Genomic DNA, 19633 nt, shown 5'->3' on the forward strand with positions numbered 1-19633 from the left:
ACCTGTCTGTCCACCAAGGAGACCACATGCCCCCAAGCTCAGGGCTGGCCTTGTATAAATGTGAGCAGGTGTGTACTGGCCAAGGTTCCAGGGGTCACAAGGGAAGAGAAAGCAGGACTGTCCTGACCAGGGCCATGGCTTGCTCTTCTTTCTCCGTCCTGGTCTCCCTTCCCTGGGTGCATGGATTTCTACCCAGTCATAGTGGCCCTGCATGGCCTGGGTCTTTGGCAGTTGTTTGTGTTCAGAGTCTGAATAAACAATTGGCTGTGTACAGGGGCACTTTCCAGCAACCAGTCCAGTCTAAGGGCACCTGCTGTTCGGGCTCAGACATCACCACGGTGGAAGACATGCATAGGACTTACCTGTTTTGCAGGGGCAAAACCCATTCTCAGATCTCTTATTTCTACCCTAGACCCTGCGGGTCCAGCCTCAGAGTCTCAGTCATCGTTTATCTCAGAATCCGCTGCTGCGCTGCCTCATCCCAGCAGTCCACTGCTCACAGGCGGTGGAAAGCTGGGTCTCAGGAGCACACACTGCCCACAGGTCCCCTCAGATGAAGTGAAAAGGATCTCTGGGCTTCCAAAGAACACCCGCCATACCCCAATCCCTAGAAATGGGTGGTTTCCTAACGCCCACGCCTCGAAGAGTATTATGGGTGAAATTTCATGATTTGCATTCTCTTCGGTGAAATGAAGCTGGTGGGACAGCACAGGCTAATGTGGCCCACCCAGCCTCTGCTCCCAAGGCACCCACCCTTCTGCCCTCGGGGCCCTCCATGCTTTAGAGCACTCAGCATAGAGCTGTGAAATTTGATCCTATTCCTCCAGAAAAAGACTAGAGATTCACTCTATCCACAGTATTATGACAAAGTCACTTGCTCAGTGGCTTAATAGAATGTTCTTGAATGTTTCTTGCAATGACAAAATCCTTGCTTTCTCACCCAGAAGGATATTGCTCTCATTAAAAGATTTAATTTGAGCACAAAGCAGGTGTGATGGGAAACATGGAGAATGTTTAAATTAAAAATTTATTATAATAAAAACACACTGCCATTAATTCCCCTTAAAACATTAGTCACCCATGCTTTGAGCATATGTATCCCCGCATCCTTGCCACTTTCTTTTTTTCTTTGTTTTATGAAGCAAGGTTTTGCTATGTAGATCAGGTTGGCCTTGAACTATGTAGCCCATGCTGGCTTTGAACTTGCAGCAATCCTACTGCCTCAGCCTCTCAAGTGCTGGGATTAGTCTTGCCACTTTCTTTCTGGAAGCCTGCTTTCTTAAGTGTCCTTATAAGGTCCTTATAAGTTGTCCTTATAAGGTGTGATAAAAAATACGAACACTGCTGCTGAATGCCATCCTGCTGAATGGAAAGGCAGGCTCATAAAAACTTGTAAGTTGGGCATGGTGGCACACACGGCTGTAATCCCAGCACTCGGGAGGCTGAGGCAGGAGGAGGATTGTTTCGAGTTCGAAGCCAGCCTGTCTAGATGAGCTCAAAGCCAGCCTGAAATGCATAGTGAGACCCTGTCTCAAAAAAGACAAAAAAATCCAAAACAAAACAAACAAACAAAAAACCATGACGGTGTGTCCTCACTCACCTTATTCACCAGATCTGGTACAGTATGGCTTCTAGCTCTTAAGTCAAAATGAGCATGAAAGGAAAACATTTGGAACTGATTCAGGACATTGAAGAAGCCACAGCAGTGCAACTAAAGACATTCAGGGGAGAGGACCTCCAGAACTGCTTCAGAAAGTGGCAAGAAGGATGGGATAAGTGTGTTCAAAGCAAGGGGGTGGGTTTTGAGGGAGATTCATAGTAATACTGTAATAAATTTTTACTATAACTTTTACTGTAATAAATTTTTAGAATGTAAACATCATATATTTGGAAGGCAACGTGGACAAAAAGAGGCCCCAGTCATTTCTCCAGCACTAGGGTGCAGGGTACACAGACTGCCTCTGCTGTGTTTGAGGCCTCCTTTTGTGGGGTGAGAGCTGACGGACACATTCCCTCCCCAAGAGCCATCATGTGGTAAGGGACAAGCTGGGCTCTCCCGTCTAGCGCGCAGCAAACTGGCCTCGCGTGGCTCTGTGTGTTGTATGGACACCAGCAGGTACATGCTGCATCTCAACAAATCAACCAACCCGTCTGCCAGGAGACATGAGCAGAGGGCTGTGTCAAAGCAGTACAAGATGCCCAGAGGCATGTGATCTATAGATGGTAAAAATGACAACAAACTGAGCTTAAACCACCACCGCCGCCCTCCTCACCCAATTCTGGGGATTGAAAGCACAACCTCTGCACTGACTTTGCACAACTTTGCTGAGTTGCTCAGGCTGGGCTCAAACTTTTGATCCTCCTGCTTCAGCCTCCTACAGTGCTGGGATTACAGGTGTGTGCCATTACACCTAGTCACAGTGAGTTTTAAACTGATGGTTTTATGGTTTCTATAAAAATGATACATGCTGGTTATAAAATACATTAATAAACACATAAAAACAAGCCACACTCCCTCAACCATTCCGTCCCCATGTCCCTGACGTGCGCTATGCTGCATTCCAAGTGCCTCTCCCTGTCTGCACAGATCTGAACATGTCCGGGGAGACAAAGGCTTTACCAGAACGAGGACCGTGCCACACGTGCTCTGGACTGTTGAAATTTCCTGTTCTGTCTGTTCAGTACATAATTATTCTGTCACATGCCTGCAAGAAGCAGCACCAATGATTTCAGGGAAAGCCAGGACTTAAAATTTGGCCCTGAGAAAACCCTGCAACCTGGCTGCTAATGAAAATTGTAAGAAGCTGGACAGTTACCAGAGAGCTGTGTGCCCTACAGCATGGACAACACTGCAAAGGGTCTGGACCAGAGGGACCCACTGTTGTTGAGCTGCCATGTCCAGGGCTGAGAACCACTGGGGGGGATATGAGAGGGGCAGAATAATCTGGCCAGGGACATCCAGGTCCTAATCGCTGGGACTGTGTGCGGCACACGCAGTGACAGCGGCTCACAGGTGAGGCTAGGATCATGAGATGGTAATCACCCTGGGCTGCTGGATGGAGGACACAAGCACACAGGGGTCAGAGGCAGGCTGAGACGTGAGCACAGGATCCCAGCCCCGAGACCAGAGGAAGCTGCACTGTCAGCCTGAGGATGAAGGCAGGGTCACCTCTGAGGAATGTGCTCAGCCCCTAGAAGCAGGCAAAGGCCAGCAAACGGATTCTCCCAGAGCCTCCTGAAGGGACACAGCCCTTGGACCCACTTCAGATGTCTCAGTTCCAGACTGAGACACGTCTGTGCTGCCTGAAGCCACCGAGTTTGCAACAGTCAGTGCAGCAACAGGAGGCGGGCACAGGAGACTTCACGGAGGAGGAACGGACCTGCTCTTGGAGGAAAGGCGGACAGGGCTGGCAGATGGGTGGGGTGCCACGGTGCACTGGGCTGTCCCTCTGTTTTTCTTCCTCCTCTCCTTTTCTTCCTTTTCCTTCTCCCTCTTCTCTTCTTTCTCCTCCTCCTGGGTTTTGTTTTTGTGGTACTGAGCGTTGAACCCAGGGTCTCCACACTGAGCTACATTCCCAGCCCTTTTTATTTTTTGAGACAAGGTCTTGTCAAGTTGCTCAGTTGCCCTAGCTGGGCTTGAATTTGTAATCCTTGTAGTGCTGGGATTACAGGTGTGTACCACCAGGCCTGTTCCAGGCACCTTCTAACGGTATCACTGGCTTGTGATGGCAGGGGCACAGGAGAAATGAAATGCATTTTTACATGATAAACGATGGTCTGCCAAAAACATTTTATGGGAAGCTCTGGCAGGGTGTCAGGCTGCCACGGCTCCTAGGCATCCCAAGTTTGCAAAACACACCTAGAAAATCAGCATGAGGAAGCCTCTCCTCTGAGGAAAGTGAGACCAATTGTGCAGGGCCCACACTAGACTGCTTTGTGCCCCTCCGCCCACCCGTTCGTAGGGCACAGGGACATCACCTCTGCCCAAAATTCATTTATTTCCAAATGAGGATTTAATCATACACACATGAAGCTCAACTACAGAGTGTCATACAAAAACTTTTTATTTCAAAGGAACCTGAGATTCCAAAAGTTGTATAAGTGGAACAGGCTGTACCTGGCTCCCTCGGTGACCAAGGCACCTCAGGAGCTCGACCTGGTGTCACACTGGCCACTGACCTGCAGGCTCATGGTCACCTGAGCCTGTGCTGGGGTCCTTTCCTTGCCAGGACCCACAGGGCACCAAGTCCCATCTCCTTGTCTGCTCGGCCGTGACAGCCCCCGTCCTTTGTAACCCGATGCTCCACGCTGATGAGCGGGGCAACTGTCTGGTAGAGTGCCCTTCAGCTTGGGCCTGGGGCTCCCTCAGGATTCTGGCTGTACGTTTGGGACAAGCTGCCCCAAAAACAATGTTGCGTCCTCCAAGTGGAGGAAGAGTCACCTCTGAGGAATGTGCTCAGCCCCTAGAAGCAGGCAAAGGCCAGCAAACGGATTCTCCCAGAGCCTCCTGAAGGGACACAGCCCTTGGACCCACTTCAGATGTCTCAGTTCCAGACTGAGACACGTCTGTGCTGCCTGAAGCCACCGAGTTTCCAACAGTCAGTGCAGCAACAGGAGGCGGGCACAGGAGACTTCACGGAGGAGGAACGGACCTGCTCTTGGAGGAAACGCGGACAGGGCCGGCAGATGGGTGGGGTGCCGGGGCTGACGACCGAGCCTGCTGAGCCCACTGTGCCCTGGGCTGTCCCTGGACATGGCACCAGCTCCCCTCCCAGGGCGTCACGACCCAGCCCAAGGGGGTGCACTGCATTCTTGGGAACGACCACACAGCCAAGTGACCGCCCTGTAATGTCACTGTCACTCCCTTGTGATCACCAAGTACCTGAGTGAAGGTTTCTTCAGACTCATTTTGCATCACATTTTGCCACTAACTACAGGGCCCACTGATGGCCCTCATCTGCAGCCATTATCACCGCGACTCAGACACTGTCGCTACCATCTCTCCTATACAGCTACAGTTAGTAAGGAAGAACTGCCCCTTCCCCTTGAACACTTACTCCATGACCTCTACCTGCATGGACCCATGGATCCTCACGTGTGCCGTGGCTATGGTATTATAATCGTCATCTGCTCGCTGTCTCAGCTTTGGCCACTGGGAGCTCCGCTTGTTGCCCCCTACATTCCTTCCTCAACCCCGTCCTTTGTCCCTTTGCTTTCTGGCAGAGATGTCCTTGGCTCATCTTGCACTTTCCCTGTGCTGGCCCTGGCTTCAGCCAGGACCCGGTTCCCCGTTAGAGAACAGTGTCAGAACCCAGAGCCTGCGGCTGGCTGTCATGGCTCCCAGGCCCTGGGCACATGAGGCTAGGAAATGTTCCTGTGCACCTCTACAGACACCTATACCTACGTCTGTACCTGGCTCCTTTAAATCAGAAAGCTATAATACAGCAGGCTCTCAGCCACAATATACTTCTAGTTTTTCAACCCTAAAATACAGTCTCAGAATTGTCTATGTGAAACACAGATTTCCTACCTGGAGTAAATACCTTACCTTTTTGTCTTTAGAGCCAGGTAAAGTGGCTGCGGGGCCACCCCTTCCCAACAATAGGGAGAAGCAGGGCAAGTGAGAGGCCCGACAGGCCCACAGCCACATGGCACTGGCCTCTGCCCATGGCTTTGAACCCTGGGACACAACAAACCCACCCCAGATATTCTGCCTGGCTACCAGACAGAGTGTTTAAACTCTCCACAGGCAACTCTAAAACCTGCCTGAGCTGAGAAGTATCGCTTACTGAAAAACATGACGCTGCAGAGCACAGCTCCAGTGCATTCAGGGATCCGGAGCCAGTGCTTGCTGGGAAATAAGAGTGGGTGCTACTACAGCATAAAAACCTAGAAAGCCACCTATGTGGGTCCAACTATGCTCAATATTGTAGCCCTCAGAGGTATAATAAATGAGTTATTGAAACTAAATGCCTACATTTATAGATATAGCCTGATATGAATCGGAAAATGACACTTGATTATAAAGCTACTTACTTGGTACTAAGCATTAAAAAAAAAAAATCAAGAGCCAGCTGTGGTGATGCACACCTGTAATCCCAGCAATCTAGGAGGCTGAGGCAGGAGGATTACAAATTTGAGCCCAGATTAGGCAATTCAGTGACTTAGCAAGACTCAATCTCAAAATAAAAACCAAAAACCTGGCTGGGGATGTTGCTCAGTGTGAGGGGTCTGGGTTCGGTCCCCAGTAGTGTCCCTGTACCCACACACAATTACATAAAAAAATCAAGAAGTCAAATATGAGCCAGATGTGGTGGCACACTCATGTAATTCCAGCTACCTGGGAAGCTGAGGCAAGAAGAACACAAGTTCAAGGCCAGCTTAGGCCACTTAGCAAGACCCTGTTCCAAAATAAAAAGCACTGGGGATGTAGCTTAGTGGTAGGACACCCATGGATTCAATCCCTAATATGGCAAAAAAAAAAAAGTCAAGTAGGTCAAAAGCCAAATAACTTCTCACTTCTTATTTTGTGTTCTAGATTTGTAAAGAAAAAGGGGGGGGGAAAACCCCAAAATGACCTGCATATCTATGCATAAAAAAAGGAAGTGTTCTGCTAGGGACTGGTTATTCTCTGATGATCTGTGCATATAACAGACTGAAATCTGCAGTGAGTGGGTCCTAGGAAAAGCTGCTTAAGCAGTGCAGTGTGAAGGTGCCCGAGACAGGACATCACTCCAGAGCTCTTCCCTCCTGCTGCACGCTTCCTGGGGACCCTGTGCTGCATGCGGATTGACAGATTAAACTACTCCCTTGTAGGAAAATAAGAATTTAAAAAGAACAGCAATTAATGAAAATGATTTGGGAGCTTCAGAAGTCAAGCCAGGTCCCTGGTTATGAGCCACACACACAGGGAGGCACCTCCACGCAGCTTCAGGGCAAATTTGAACGGACCACAGCCCTCCGCATAGTGCCTCCTGATGGCTAGTGCTCCTCATCCATCAAAATTTACTCTTAGCCTCTGATTGTCCATCTACCAAATCTCCAAATCCCAGTTTTCCCAGCGGTTCTCGAGCCATCAGTTGCCTGAAAGAAAAATGGAAAGTTGTCAGAGGGAGGGAAGACAAGGGGGACAGGGGAGAAGGAGAGGGACTGAGCGGAAGGGAGGGGGACAAAGGAAGACCAGGTCTACACTTGTGGTCACACAGCACACACTCACTTTTTCACACTGGGCCCCTGGCACCCACTATGTCTCAGATCATGTACTGCCCACAGAACCGGGAGCTGATGGCCCGAGGACACACCCACCCACAGCCTCAACGTGCCCTTGCAGCCACACTCCGAAAACTCTGAGGCCTGCCCTGGGGTGATGCATGCACTCAGGACTCAAGGTGGGGCATAGGGGTCCAGAGTCTGGACATCACTGGTGTGCACACAAGTATGCAAGGAGTCCTGAAGCCTTCAACGCTTCCAGGACTGGAGAAAGCGGTGTGGACTGCACTTGGCTCCCCTGAGCTGCCACATTCTGGGTAGAAAGCTGAGAAGGCCATAACATTTTACACCTGGCCACCAAGGCACTGTGAAGAATTGCTGCTGAGGCAGCATAGAGCACACAACTTAACACTTTGTTAGTGTGGGTAACTTGTTTTTCAGTCCTAGCAAGGCCTTTACATGGAGCTACATCCCCAGACTTTTTCTTATTTTGTATTTTGTGACAGGTTCTCACTAAGTCAACAAATTGCCCAGGCTGGGCTCAAACCTGTGATCCTTCTGCCTCAGCCTCCCAGAGTGCTGTGATTACCAGTATACAGCACCATGCTTAGTGAAGGATAACTTTAAAGTGTTTAGTGTATGTGCCATGGGCCCCATAAGGCAAATCTCTGGCACTAAACAGCCAGGGACACAGTCCTACCACAGGCAAGCACCTCAAATGGTGAGGCAAAGGTCCCTGCCAGGGCCCCATTTCTGTGATTTTTAGACCTAAGAAATCAATGGTATTGTGCCCCTTAAAGGGGCTGTGTGTCACCACACTCCTAAAAGGAGGAAGTGTTGAAACTTGCTTGTGGAGCGGGACCACAGGTTGAACCAGGCCCCTCCCTGCCCCCATCACCCACCTCCCCCTGCTCTATTGCAGCCTTGCCCAATGAGCTGGCAGTGGCTCAGGGCCAACAAGACCCTGATCCACCCCCTTCATTCCTAGGGGTGCCCAACCCCATTTAGTACAATTTATGCACAGTACAGCAATTCTACAGTATGGAATGCACAAGATAGCATTTAACACAAGATAGGCAATATACACATTTCCCCCACAATAATACATTTCCCCACATCTTGGTAAAGACTATATCTGGCTAGTCAGTATCTAGATACTGACCTCAAACATGGTCAAAAGAATAATGACCCTGAATGACGTCCACACCCGAGCCCTGGACCTAGGAGATTAAGGCTGTCAATCTGACTCTGAAATGAGGCTGCCTTGGATGACGAAGGTGGACATAATCTAATCACATAATTCTGAAACACTACAGAACCTTTCCTGGCTTAAGTCACAGAAAAATGCCAAAGGAAGAAGGATCAGAAATGCATGGCCACTGGCTGGGAGGAAGGAGGAAGGGGCCACAAACTGAGGGATGTGAGTACCTCTCACAGCTGGAAAGGCAAGAGATAAGATTCTGCCTTGCCGCCTCTAGAAGGGATCAGCCCTGCCAGCACCAGACCAGGGAGACTTGGGCCAGACTTCTACCTGCACACTGAAGGTGCTGAGTGTGTGTGGTGAAGCTGCCTTGTCTGCAGAGCCTGTCACACTGGCCACAGGAAATGCTTGTAGCTGCACTTACCCAGATGCTGCCACTCAGGTTTAGGGCAAGAAGAGGGAACAAAGAGGAAAAACTGTAAGCCAAATGAGACACAGTTCAAGAGATTTGTTCTGCTACCTGCAAATCTTCAGAAAGTTAGCTTCTGAGCTAGTAGGCCACCAAGAACAACTGTGACTCTGAACAAGTCTGAAAGCCAAAGAATGGTGTCGATGCCTCTCTTTACCCTAAAGGAACCATCCAAGAAAAACATTTCACCTCCTGGTCACTTGTAAAGGATTGGCCATTTCTATAAGCCATAAAGAATCACCCAGAATCTTCATGGAAAGGAAAATTACTCCTGTTTATCACAGCACCATCATTTTAGAGGCATTGACTCCTGATTCAGCGCAATAAAATTTTATGTGCTTTCTGTTCTCTAGGACAATAACAATAGTAATAATGTCATTGATGGACTCCCAAGTCAGGTTAAATACTTTACAAATGTGGTCTTTTCACACTCCTGAGCAAGACAGGAACAGCAGGTGGTACACAGTGGTGTGACTCATGGATCACCTGTGTCTTTTTTATAGTCTTTGCCAACAGTATAATCCCCATTTCATTTTTGTTTTAATGAGAAAATGTGATCATCTAAGACATGTACCTACTTTCCTATCATGGTTATATTGCCTAGGTCCTCATGATAGCTTTAAGAACTCTAGTGAGGTCTATTTTCATAAATATGCATATCATTAGCTGGGTGTGGTGGTGCACACATGTAATCCCAGCAGCTGGGGGGCTGAGGCAAGAGGATTGCCAAGAGTTGAGGCTAGCTGGGCTACACAGTGAGTTGAAGGTGAGCCTGAAAAGGAGACAGGGAGAGACAGAGACACAGACAGAGAGAGGGAGAGAGACAGAAAGAGTGAGAGTGAGAAACAGAGACAGAGAGAGAGAGAGAGAGAGAGAGAGAGAGAGAGAGAGAGAGAGAGAGAGAGAACTGTGAGTGCGTGAGATGAGGCATGTGTATGTGGATGGCCATCGTATGAAACCATGACCTGACCTGGGTGGCTCTGAGAGGCCGAATCACTAGAAGTCATGCCATATGTCCTCTTCCACTGTCCTCACAGGCCTGAGGCAGCTGTGTCACAGTGGTGGCTGCAGCCGACCCCCAGAGACACTGGGAAATGAGAAGTCCTCTGCAGTCCCTGCCTAGAAACCTTCATCTGGTAGGCCAAGAACTTTCTTTGGGGAGTGTGGTGGACTGACAACTGGTGGTCCAACAACACCCAGCTGAACCGAACCAGTGCAGTGCTGGGTGTGGGAGGCTCACTTGAAGATTGTTGCCAGCAGCATAAGATGCAAAACTGGAGAAGTGAGGCTGTTGGGAGCTGTTAGAAGCTGTTTGGTGCTGTTAGAAGCTAAAGAGAGGCTCTTGGGAGCTGGTAGAAGCTGTTAGGGAGCTGCTTGTTCTCTTGGCCTATTCTACTAGAAGACTTTGTCATGCTGGCTTTCCTGATGAACTTGGTTGTTCTCATTAGAGGAGAAGCTCGGGACCTTGTTGTCGCTGAGAATGGCTACAGTTCACTGGGGGAGCTCTAGTCCTCACTTTGAGCATTGCTTCCTGGCTCTGGAGGGAAAGATGGTGTGCTGCTCAGCCTTCTCGAGAAGCTTGTCGAGTTGGCTTTCCTGATGGAACTCGGCTTTCCTTGTCATCAGAGCTCGGGACCTCACTGTTGCTAAGGATGGCTGTGGTACTTTTGTGGGGAGCTCTGGTTCTTACTTTGGGGGTCACTTCCTGGCTGCAGTGCAGATCCCTCAGTCTGCTAGCACAGATCCTTCATCCCACTGGCGTAGACTTCCTAGCTTCCACCACTGAACTTTGGGCCTTCCCAATGCAGATCCGTGAAACAGGCCTGCATGAGACATTGTCATGGGCTCTAGGCCTCCAGCTGGACTCGTGGGAGGCACTGTTATGGGCTCTAGGTCTTCAGCTGGACTCATGCAGGACATTGCCATGGGATCCAGGCCCTCAGCTGGATTCTTTGGTCTTTAGTGTATGGATAGACTTCTTGTACTCTTCTTGTATATGATTCTTTGGGTGACTATCATAAATAATCTTATAAAATATGTATCCTGTATTATATTGTTCCCCTCGCAAAAACCGCTAAACCATGACGAGGAGCCAAAGCCAGCCACACCCTCTGAAGCAACCCAAGCAGCAAGCAGCAATAGTGGCCTGCCTGCTTGCCTATCTATGAGCCCAAGCATGTTAGTCATGCTTGTTAACTTTCTGTGGAACTTCACATTACACAGATTTTCAAGATCTAGGAACTACCCAGGTTTAGTGGCACATGCCAGCAATCCCAGCACTTGGTGACTGAAGCAGGAAGATCACTGTGAGTTTAAGACCAGCCTGGGCTGCATAATGAGTTTAAGGCCAGGTTGAACTGCATAATGAACTATTTCAAAACGACAACAACAACAAAAAAGAAAATCTGGGTACTGAGTTCTGTGAGGCAGGAGACCTGCTCACACCCTCATACACAGAGACCACCCCAGCTCTTTCTAAAGTGCAGCAACACAAAGAAGAAATTCTCAGTTCGTTTTACTTTTTTCAGCACTGGGGACTGAACCCAGGGAGCACTCTACCATTGAGGTGCATCCACAGCCCCTCAATTTCAGTTTTCTAAAGGTGCATGTTTAACACGTTCCTGCCAGCTTGAAACACTGGTGGTCCATGCATGACTGTCCGATCAGGCAGCTTGTACCACCTCATGGGACTGTCCCATGCCACCCAATGGAATAGTCATGCATGTACCACCAGTGATTCAGAGCCACCCAGTAGGGAGCATGGCATAGGAATTATGGCCCCATCATGAACATGTTAAGACAGTGATTCAATAATGCTATTCCAATCAATGTGCTATTTAGAGGCAGGAGCTGGATGCAGTCTGGCCCTTGTGCAGATTCAAGATCTGTAAGAACAACTCCAGAGGGGCACATGGCCTCAGGAGGTCCACAATGAAAAACCCATCATCCTTCAAGTTCCAAATGTCCACACTGATGACCTAGCATACACCTGTTCTTCCAGTGGAGTGTCTGATGACAAGGCTGTGTGAAGACTGAATCCCTACTAACCAGGTTCAAAAATCAAAAGTGAGGACAGGCGTGGGGGCACACATCCCAGCACTCAAAAGGCTGAGGCAGGAGGATCACTGTGAGTTCAAGACCAGCCTGGGCTACAAAGTGAGCTCAAGACCAGCCTGAACTGAATAGCAAGACCCTGTCTCAAAAAGACAACAAGAATAAATAAATAAAAATCAAAAGTGAAAGCACCACCATCATATAATTTTGTTATGTGCCTTTTTACGTTAAGGATTACAAACAGCTCTTATTTTAAGTAAAAGCTCTAAGGATTATAGCTACAAATGTTTTTATTTTGTTTAAGAGTGAACTCCTGTCAGGACAGGAGCAGTTACTCATTTTTCATTATTTCTTAAATAGCCTATTGTCTCTGCTATCACATTCCAAATAGCTGTAAGTGGAACCAAACAATACAGAGCACCATTTTCCAGTCTGAGAATGTGAAAGAAATAACCTGCACCCACACAATCTTCAAATCTTTTGACTCAGTCAGCATCTTCACAATGTACAATTCTAAAGCCTTAATGACAGGTCGGTAGTGCCTAAGTTTGGAAAGAAAATGCCCTGAGGAATTCAATCACGCATAATGCTGTCACTCAAGAAGAGGTTCCCAGGATTGCCAAACAGTTTTTCATACAATCTCATCTGATAATCTTGGATTTCACTGGCAAACACCGATGGTTCTGAAATATACAAGTTGCACACTGGGCCCAAATAAACGATACCAGAATGGGCTTTTGCGAAAGGAAAAAAGAGCTTTAGTCAGGAAGTGGGAAATGAAGTCATATGTTAGTTTGTACTTGCCTTTCCATTCTGCACTCTAAATATTCTTTTGATTCACTTCTGCATAGAGCATTTTCAAAATTATTGTCCCGGAGACACTTCATGAATTTCTCTTTAAAGCTTTTACATTCACCTAGAATGAAAAGGAAAACAGTGTCTTCTTTGGAAAGTTGAAACTTCACCTGTTAACACAGCAGCCTTAAGGGTGATTTTACTCCTCCTTCAAATCTTGTTTCCAAGTCGGCATCCTGGTGTACTTCCCTAATCTCAGCACTCTGGGAGACTGTGGCAGGTGGACTAAGCTCAGCCTAGGCAACTTAGCAAGATCCTGTCTTGAAGTAAAAAAACATAAAGCCCGGGTGATGTAGCTCAGTGCAAAGGCTCTGGGTTCAATCTCCAGCACTGCAAAACAAAACCAAACCCATAAAGCTGGTCTCCTTCACAGTGCTGGGGGTGTGGCTCAGTAGTAGGGTGCCTGCCTAGACGCATGAGGTCCTGGATTGGATGACCAGATCGCACCCCCACCAATTTATTTCCTTCAAAAGCAGGCAGAAAAAGACAATACTGGAAAGAAACAATCCTACAATGTGATGAAACAAGTGCAGAGAAATGTTAAGGGCAGAATCCAGGTGGAGACACTGGGGAGTTCATGATAGAGGGGAGTCCACGGAAACTAAGTGTGACAGCTGTAGACTTCATAATATTCACAAACACGTATTTGGGGTGTGGACGTTGCTCGGTGGCAGAGCGCTTGCCTAGCATGCAACAGGTCCTGGGTTTCAATGACCGGCACCACAAAAAATAAAAGTAGAAAGATATTTATTTACATGACATTCACTGAAAAACTGCAGCATTTTTTTCTGCTCCCTAACAAAAGTCACTCCAGTGCTGGGTGGCAGATGGTCTCCCAGGAGGAACCAGAAGGAAGCCCAAGACCGAATCCCGACTCGAGGTGTTGGTGTCACTGTCTCTGTCCCGCGAGGGCCCCACTCCCGTCAGTTCTCACTTGCAGGGGCCACGCCTCAGCGGGTAATGCTCAGTTTACGGCGGTCTTCCCGAACCTCAGTTTCCCTGCCTGCACCTCCACGGGGCTCCGAGCAGGCCCGGCCTCCCAGCCCGTGACGGCCCGGGAGCGAGCTTGCTCTGCACCCCGGGGAATGCGCTCACACACCCTGCTGCCCGATCTGCTCCCCCTAGGCCCCGCAGCCGAGAGCCAGCACTTCAAACCCGCCCCCTACATCCACGCCCCGCAGACGCTGCACCTCAGATCCGCTCTCTAGACCCCAGACGCTGCCCCTCAGCCCTGTCCCCTACCCCGCGCCGCGAAGACCCTGTGCCTCAGCCCCGCCCCCTGCCCGCCCCTCAGACTCTGCACCTCAGACTCGGTGCGCGTGGGCCTGCTAACAGCGACCCTGCCCGCGACCCCTGTCCTCACCGAAGTGATCCAGTGGGAAGCTGCCCTTGTCTGGCGGCCGAGGCTGGAAGCTCTTGGTCCCGAAGTTCATAGCGGTCGACATGACTGTAGCGCCGGGAGACAGAGCGCGACTTGCGGCGTACGCAGGGCGGCCGGCTGAGCTCCGAGCGGACCCTGGGGAGCGCCGAGCACGTCGAGCGGAGGCCCCGCCCCGGGCCAGGCTGCGACTGCGACAGCGCTACCCCTCCTTCTCTGGCCCCGCCCATGTCCCTCACCCATCTTCCCCAGCTGCATCCCCAAAGCTCCTGACCCGGGGGTGGAGCTGGCTGCCAGGTGCTTTCCAACGTATCCGCTCGGCAGAAGACCACGGTCATTCCCCGGTATAGATGACGAAAGCTCAGAGGTGCAGCAACTTGCCCGAGGACGCACAGCTGTACCCGGGGTCTCTGTCCCAGGGGTCTGTAGGGTCAGGTTCCTGTCTGCACTGAGAGCCTAATTGTGGCAAGAAGACAGGAGAAGAGGAGTGTACCTTAGCGCCTGTGGCTGCCCTATCAAGAGTGCCACAAGCGGTGGCTAGAAAAGCAGAAAAGTGTTCTCCCAGGCTCAGGAGGCCAGGTGTCTTGTGCTGCGGGTGGGCTTTCCTGGGTGGGGAGACTCCAGGGGGACTGTCCAAGCCTCTCCCCAGCTTCTGGGTGTGCCGTCCATCCTTGGTGCTCCTTGGCTGGGTACTCTGTCTGGGTCTCCACTTCACAGGACCCACTCACTCACTCCCTGAGTGTCCTTGTGTCCTTCTGTCCCTGTATATTCCTATGTCCTTGTGCATGTCACTATGTCCTTCCTTGCCTGTGTCCCTGTGTCCCCTTTATAAGGACCCCCTCTGTGTTGGGTTAGGGTCCATCCTGATAATCTCATCTTAACTAATTACAAGGACCTTTTTGCCCATGAAGGGCACAATCTTAGGTATTGGGGGCCAGAACTGCACTGCATGAACTGCGGGGCAACGCTGTGGTGCTCACTTATTACTGTTGCTGCTGGAGAAAGCAACAGTGATGCTGGAGGAAACAGATCACTGACCCTTCTTAGTGCTGCTGAGAGGTTCTGGGATTCTGCCCTGAGCTCCAGCTCCCACCCTTCCCACTAACACTGACCACACTGACCCCACACCAGGCCCTGCAGGAGACCGCAGAGCCCCACTAGCCCCATGCCCTGCTGGCAGCCGATACCACTGATGCTCCTAGTGTTGGGCAAAGGAGCCAAGTCCTTTGACTTCACAGGGGCTGCGGAGAGGAGCCTGGCCAGGGAGTCCTCAGCCTCACCCCAGGGGCCACCGCTCTGCCAGCCTGGCTTGGGGCCCCCTGCTCAGAAGGCTGCCAGTGTCTCCCTTGCTGGTTCTCTGGCATACTTGCACCCTGCAGCACACACAACTGGATTCTGCTGCTGAGGCTGGACAAGCTGTGTGTGTTCAGAGGGAGCACAGAGCCAGTGCCGAGCGCTGTGGACGGCCCAGCAGAGGGGATTTCACCACCCAGGCCCCAGGGAGGGCCTGAGCATCAGGGGTCTTGATCAGTCTGAGGCTCTGGGCCCACTTAAAACTTTGAACCTTTTTTTTTGGGGGGGGGGACCGGAATTGGAACTCAGGACCTTGTGCTCGCCAGGCAGGCACTTGCACCACTGAGCTATATCCCTGGCACCTGAACCTTGTTTTTCTCTTAGAAACAACCGTTTTACACAGCTGGAACCAGGCCAAACACTGGGTTATTTATTAATGTTTCCAGGGATGTGAACAATAGACGCTTTTATTACTCAGCAGGTTGTCCTTAGCAGGGAAGGACACCCCCTTCCCCTGAGGTTGCCCAGACTCTGTCTGGCAGCTCTGATGGATCAGGGGAAAAAGCAGAGGCCAATCACCGGAGGGTGACAGTGGATTTTAATTGACTGTCACCTGGCAAATGATTATTACTTTATATGAGATCTTTGGCTGGGAGAGATTTTTATTTGCAGTTCACAGGTATAGAAAGCGGGGAAGGGGCTGACCTTTCTGAAGCCCTCTTGTGTAGGAGGCTCTTTCCAGAGAGGATCCCCCAGCACTTGGAATGGTGCCTGGCACACAGTAGGTGCTCAGAAGAAAGTTGTGAAGTGAGTGAACGTAATTAGGTATTTTTAGTCTCATCATCTCACACAGAGACTAAACTCAAAGGGATCAAGTCCCAGCTGAAGCCTACAGAGCCAGTGCATGAGTAGCCTGGGGCCATGTAATAAACCACTCCAACCTCGAGCGATGCGGCAGCTAAAGTTCTTGCCTTGCTCAGGGACTTGTAGTCCAGGCAGATCTGAGTGGGGCAGCTCCACGTGGCATCAGCTGGGGACTCTACTTGCCATGGCAGGCAGCTGGCACTGGTTGGCGGGTGAGAACAGCATGCTTCTTTGGGCTTTGGCTTCTTCGGGCTTTGGCTTCTCCGGTCTACCAGTCTTCCTCACAGGGGTCAGACAGAGAACAAGCGTGGGCTGTGTCTTTTTTGTGCTGGCCTTGGGAATTCCACAGTGTAGCCTCTACCATGCTCAGAATGCCCCCCAAGTTCAGGGGCAGGGGACACGGGCCCCCATCTCACAGGAGGGGCAAAGCCATATCGTGAGGGACATGCAGTTGGGAGCATCTATGTAGCCATTTTTGGATGCTGTCATCGGCCACAGCCATCTGACTCCACACTGACCCTATCTCTGTGTTAGTCATGGAACTGCGTTGGGTCCAGTCACAGGGGCTGCTCAGGGCACCTGACCACTCCTGACCAACCAGGTCTGATCAGAACAGTGCCCAGGATGCTTGATGGAGAGTGTCACATCACGTCTCTGAAGGGCACAGAGAATGTCTCCAGAATTCAGAGGGAACAGGCCTTGGCTCCATCAGCAATCTGTTCTACCGAGTGCTCACGGCCACACCCAGAGAAGCTGAGACACTTCTAGCAGGGCGTTGGGCACGAGCCCAGGACTGGAGCCAGGAAATGCTCAGCCCCAGCCATGCCTGCATCAGGCAGCAGTCAGTGGGGGCTCCCGTCCAATTCTGGGCATACAGTACTGTTAAAAATGAAAGGCAAGCTGGGCACAGGCCTGGAATCCCGGCATTCTTGGAGGCTGGTGGAGGATTGCAAGTTCGAGCCTAGCCTGAGCAACGTAGTGATTTAGTGAGGCCCTTTAAATTAAAAAATTAAAAGGGCTGGGGATGTAGCTCAGTGCAAATGCCCTGGGTTCAATCCCCAATAGTGCAAAGAAAAAAAGGAAGAATCAACAAGCAATATTCAGAGGGAGAGAAAGGACAAACGGGTGCTCGAGGGAGCTTTGGGGTGATGGGGTGTTCATTGATTGTGGCAATGGCTTTATGAGATGGATGTGTGTCAAAACTGGGATTGCATGCTATTTATTTGTGATACTGAGTATCAAATCCGGGGGTGCTCTACCACTGAGCTACAACCCCAATTCTACTTATTTATTTATAATTTTTAGACAGGGTCTTGCTAAATTGCCCGGGTGGAACTCAAACTAGTGATCCTCTTGTCTCAGCCTCCCAGAGTGCTGGGATTACAGTTATATGTCACCACACCTGTCAAATTGTATGCTTTAAACATATGGCTCACGGTGCATTGGTAATGCTGTAAAAACAAGCACATAGACCACTGGATACAAATGTGTCCCCAGTGGATACAGGAGTGGATGGCCCAGTAGAGAGGGGCTCCTTTTATGGGGCTCTTCAGCCATCACAACTAACTTCCTTCTTTTTCTTCTTCTTTTGCTTTGCTTCACTTCACACTTTGCTTCCTTTCCCTCCCCTTCCCTCCCCCTCCCCTTCCTACTCCCCCTGCCCCCATTACTGGGGCTTGAACCCAGGGCCTTCACATTAAGCTATATCCCCAGCCCTTTTTTATTCTGAGATAGAATCTCACTAATTGCCCATGCTGGGCTTGAATTTCCGACCCTCCTAACCTTTGAGCCTCCCAGAATGCTGGCCATATCAGCACATGCACCACATATGGCTTTGACTTTCCTTTTGGTGTTCCCTTATTTAGAAATAGGCCCTCTATAGATGTAACTAAGGTAGGAGCACTGGCCCTCGGGCTGCCCCCCAGCCTAGCAGGCGCCCAGGAGGAGGGGCTCTGGCGCATAGGAAGCCACGCGGCGGGGAGCGCCGGTCTTCAGGCCAGCTCCCTCCCTCCTAGGCACCCAGAAGGAGGGCCCCCAGTGCCTGGGAAGACACGGGGTGGGGAGTGCTGGCCCTCGGGCCAGCCCCTAACCTAGCAGGCGTCCGGGAGGAGGGGCTCCGGCACACTGGAAGCCGTGTGGGGGCGAGCGCTGTTGCATGCCGGCCCTCAGGCTGGCCGCTGCCGCTCAATTGAGAACTACCATGACACAGAGAAACAATGACACAATTGGCCCACCATGCACCGGCTGCAGATGCCCACCCACGGACGTGTGTGAATCATTCAAACATGGAGAAACCCCTGGGAATATATGCCATACAACGGGTCACTCTTGCTCCTGCCATTGAGAACCTTAAAGGTCCAGAGTCAGTGGAGGAGCAGCTGCTGAACAAGGACCCAGAGAACATGAGAATGCAGACTAAGCCCGAGCAGTCAGAGGTCCTGTGGACTGGGGTCATGAGAGCAGTTAGGAAGCTGTAAACCAGGGGGACCTTGCACAATACCTGTGGAGACTCCCTGGAAGCCATTCTTCTCCTGACAGTACAGGCTGTGTTGGAGCTCCAGGGAGGTCTGCAGCAAGATTCCTGCTGCCTGTGCTGACAGTTGGAGAGAGGACACTAACTGGTTGTGGGGTCCCAATGCGAGGGGAGGCTGGAGAGAAAAAGCTACAAAGAATGGCTTTCGCCCCAGACAGCTCACTTGAGATGTTAGTAAGAATTGCCTCTTTAGTATTCTATAGCCATGACGAGGAGGAGGGCAAGGAGAGAAAACAAAGAGACCAAGAAAAAAGCAGCTGCTTTTGCTGCACCACTAAGAGAAACAGATCCCAAGTCTGATTCCCAGGGCCCCAAGAAGAACTCCAGGACTGCATTCATCTGCTACCATTGTTAAAAGCCAGGCCACCTCAAGAGGAACTGCCCTAAGAAGCCCCATGGGCCATGCCCTGAATGCAAAGGTGACCACTGGAGATTGGTCTGCCCTCTGAAGTGGAGGCCCCAGAGCTCAGACCCATCATACCAGTTAGTCCAACAGGAATGAGAGGGCCCAAGGCACACTCTGCCTTCTCCCTCTGGCCAGACTGTCATCTCCATGGAGGAGCCCTGGGTAATCACGACTATGGAGGAACAAGAAAACAGCCGTTGCTAGACACAGGTGCAAGTCTCTCGGTCCTTCTTTTCAATCCTATCCTTCCTTCCAGCAGTCACACCTCAATGACAGGAGTCACTGGTGAGGAGGTAATATGCTATTTTTGACAACCCTTAGGCTGTAGCTACTTGTTAGATCCTTCTTGCGTATCTCTGTCTTCCTGAGAA

General features: G+C 50.5%; 1 protein-coding gene across 1 annotated transcript; it reads right to left on the reverse strand.

The window, feature by feature from the left end:
- Nucleotides 1-6508: 6508 nt before the first annotated feature.
- On the reverse strand, nt 6509-14297 carry LOC102014331 (cytochrome c oxidase assembly protein COX19). The gene is made up of 3 exons (XM_005397795.2): nt 14152-14297; nt 12738-12849; nt 6509-7083 (listed from the first exon to the last, which is right to left on the reverse strand). Exons 1-3 carry the CDS (start codon nt 14231-14233, stop codon nt 6999-7001), a joined length of 279 nt encoding a protein of 92 aa, XP_005397852.1. The 5' UTR covers nt 14234-14297; the 3' UTR covers nt 6509-6998.
- Nucleotides 14298-19633: the final 5336 nt, after the last annotated feature.

Source organism: Chinchilla lanigera, unplaced genomic scaffold (assembly GCF_000276665.1).
Source record: "Chinchilla lanigera isolate Chin_1 unplaced genomic scaffold, ChiLan1.0 scaffold00059, whole genome shotgun sequence".
NCBI lineage: Eukaryota > Metazoa > Chordata > Mammalia > Rodentia > Chinchillidae > Chinchilla > Chinchilla lanigera.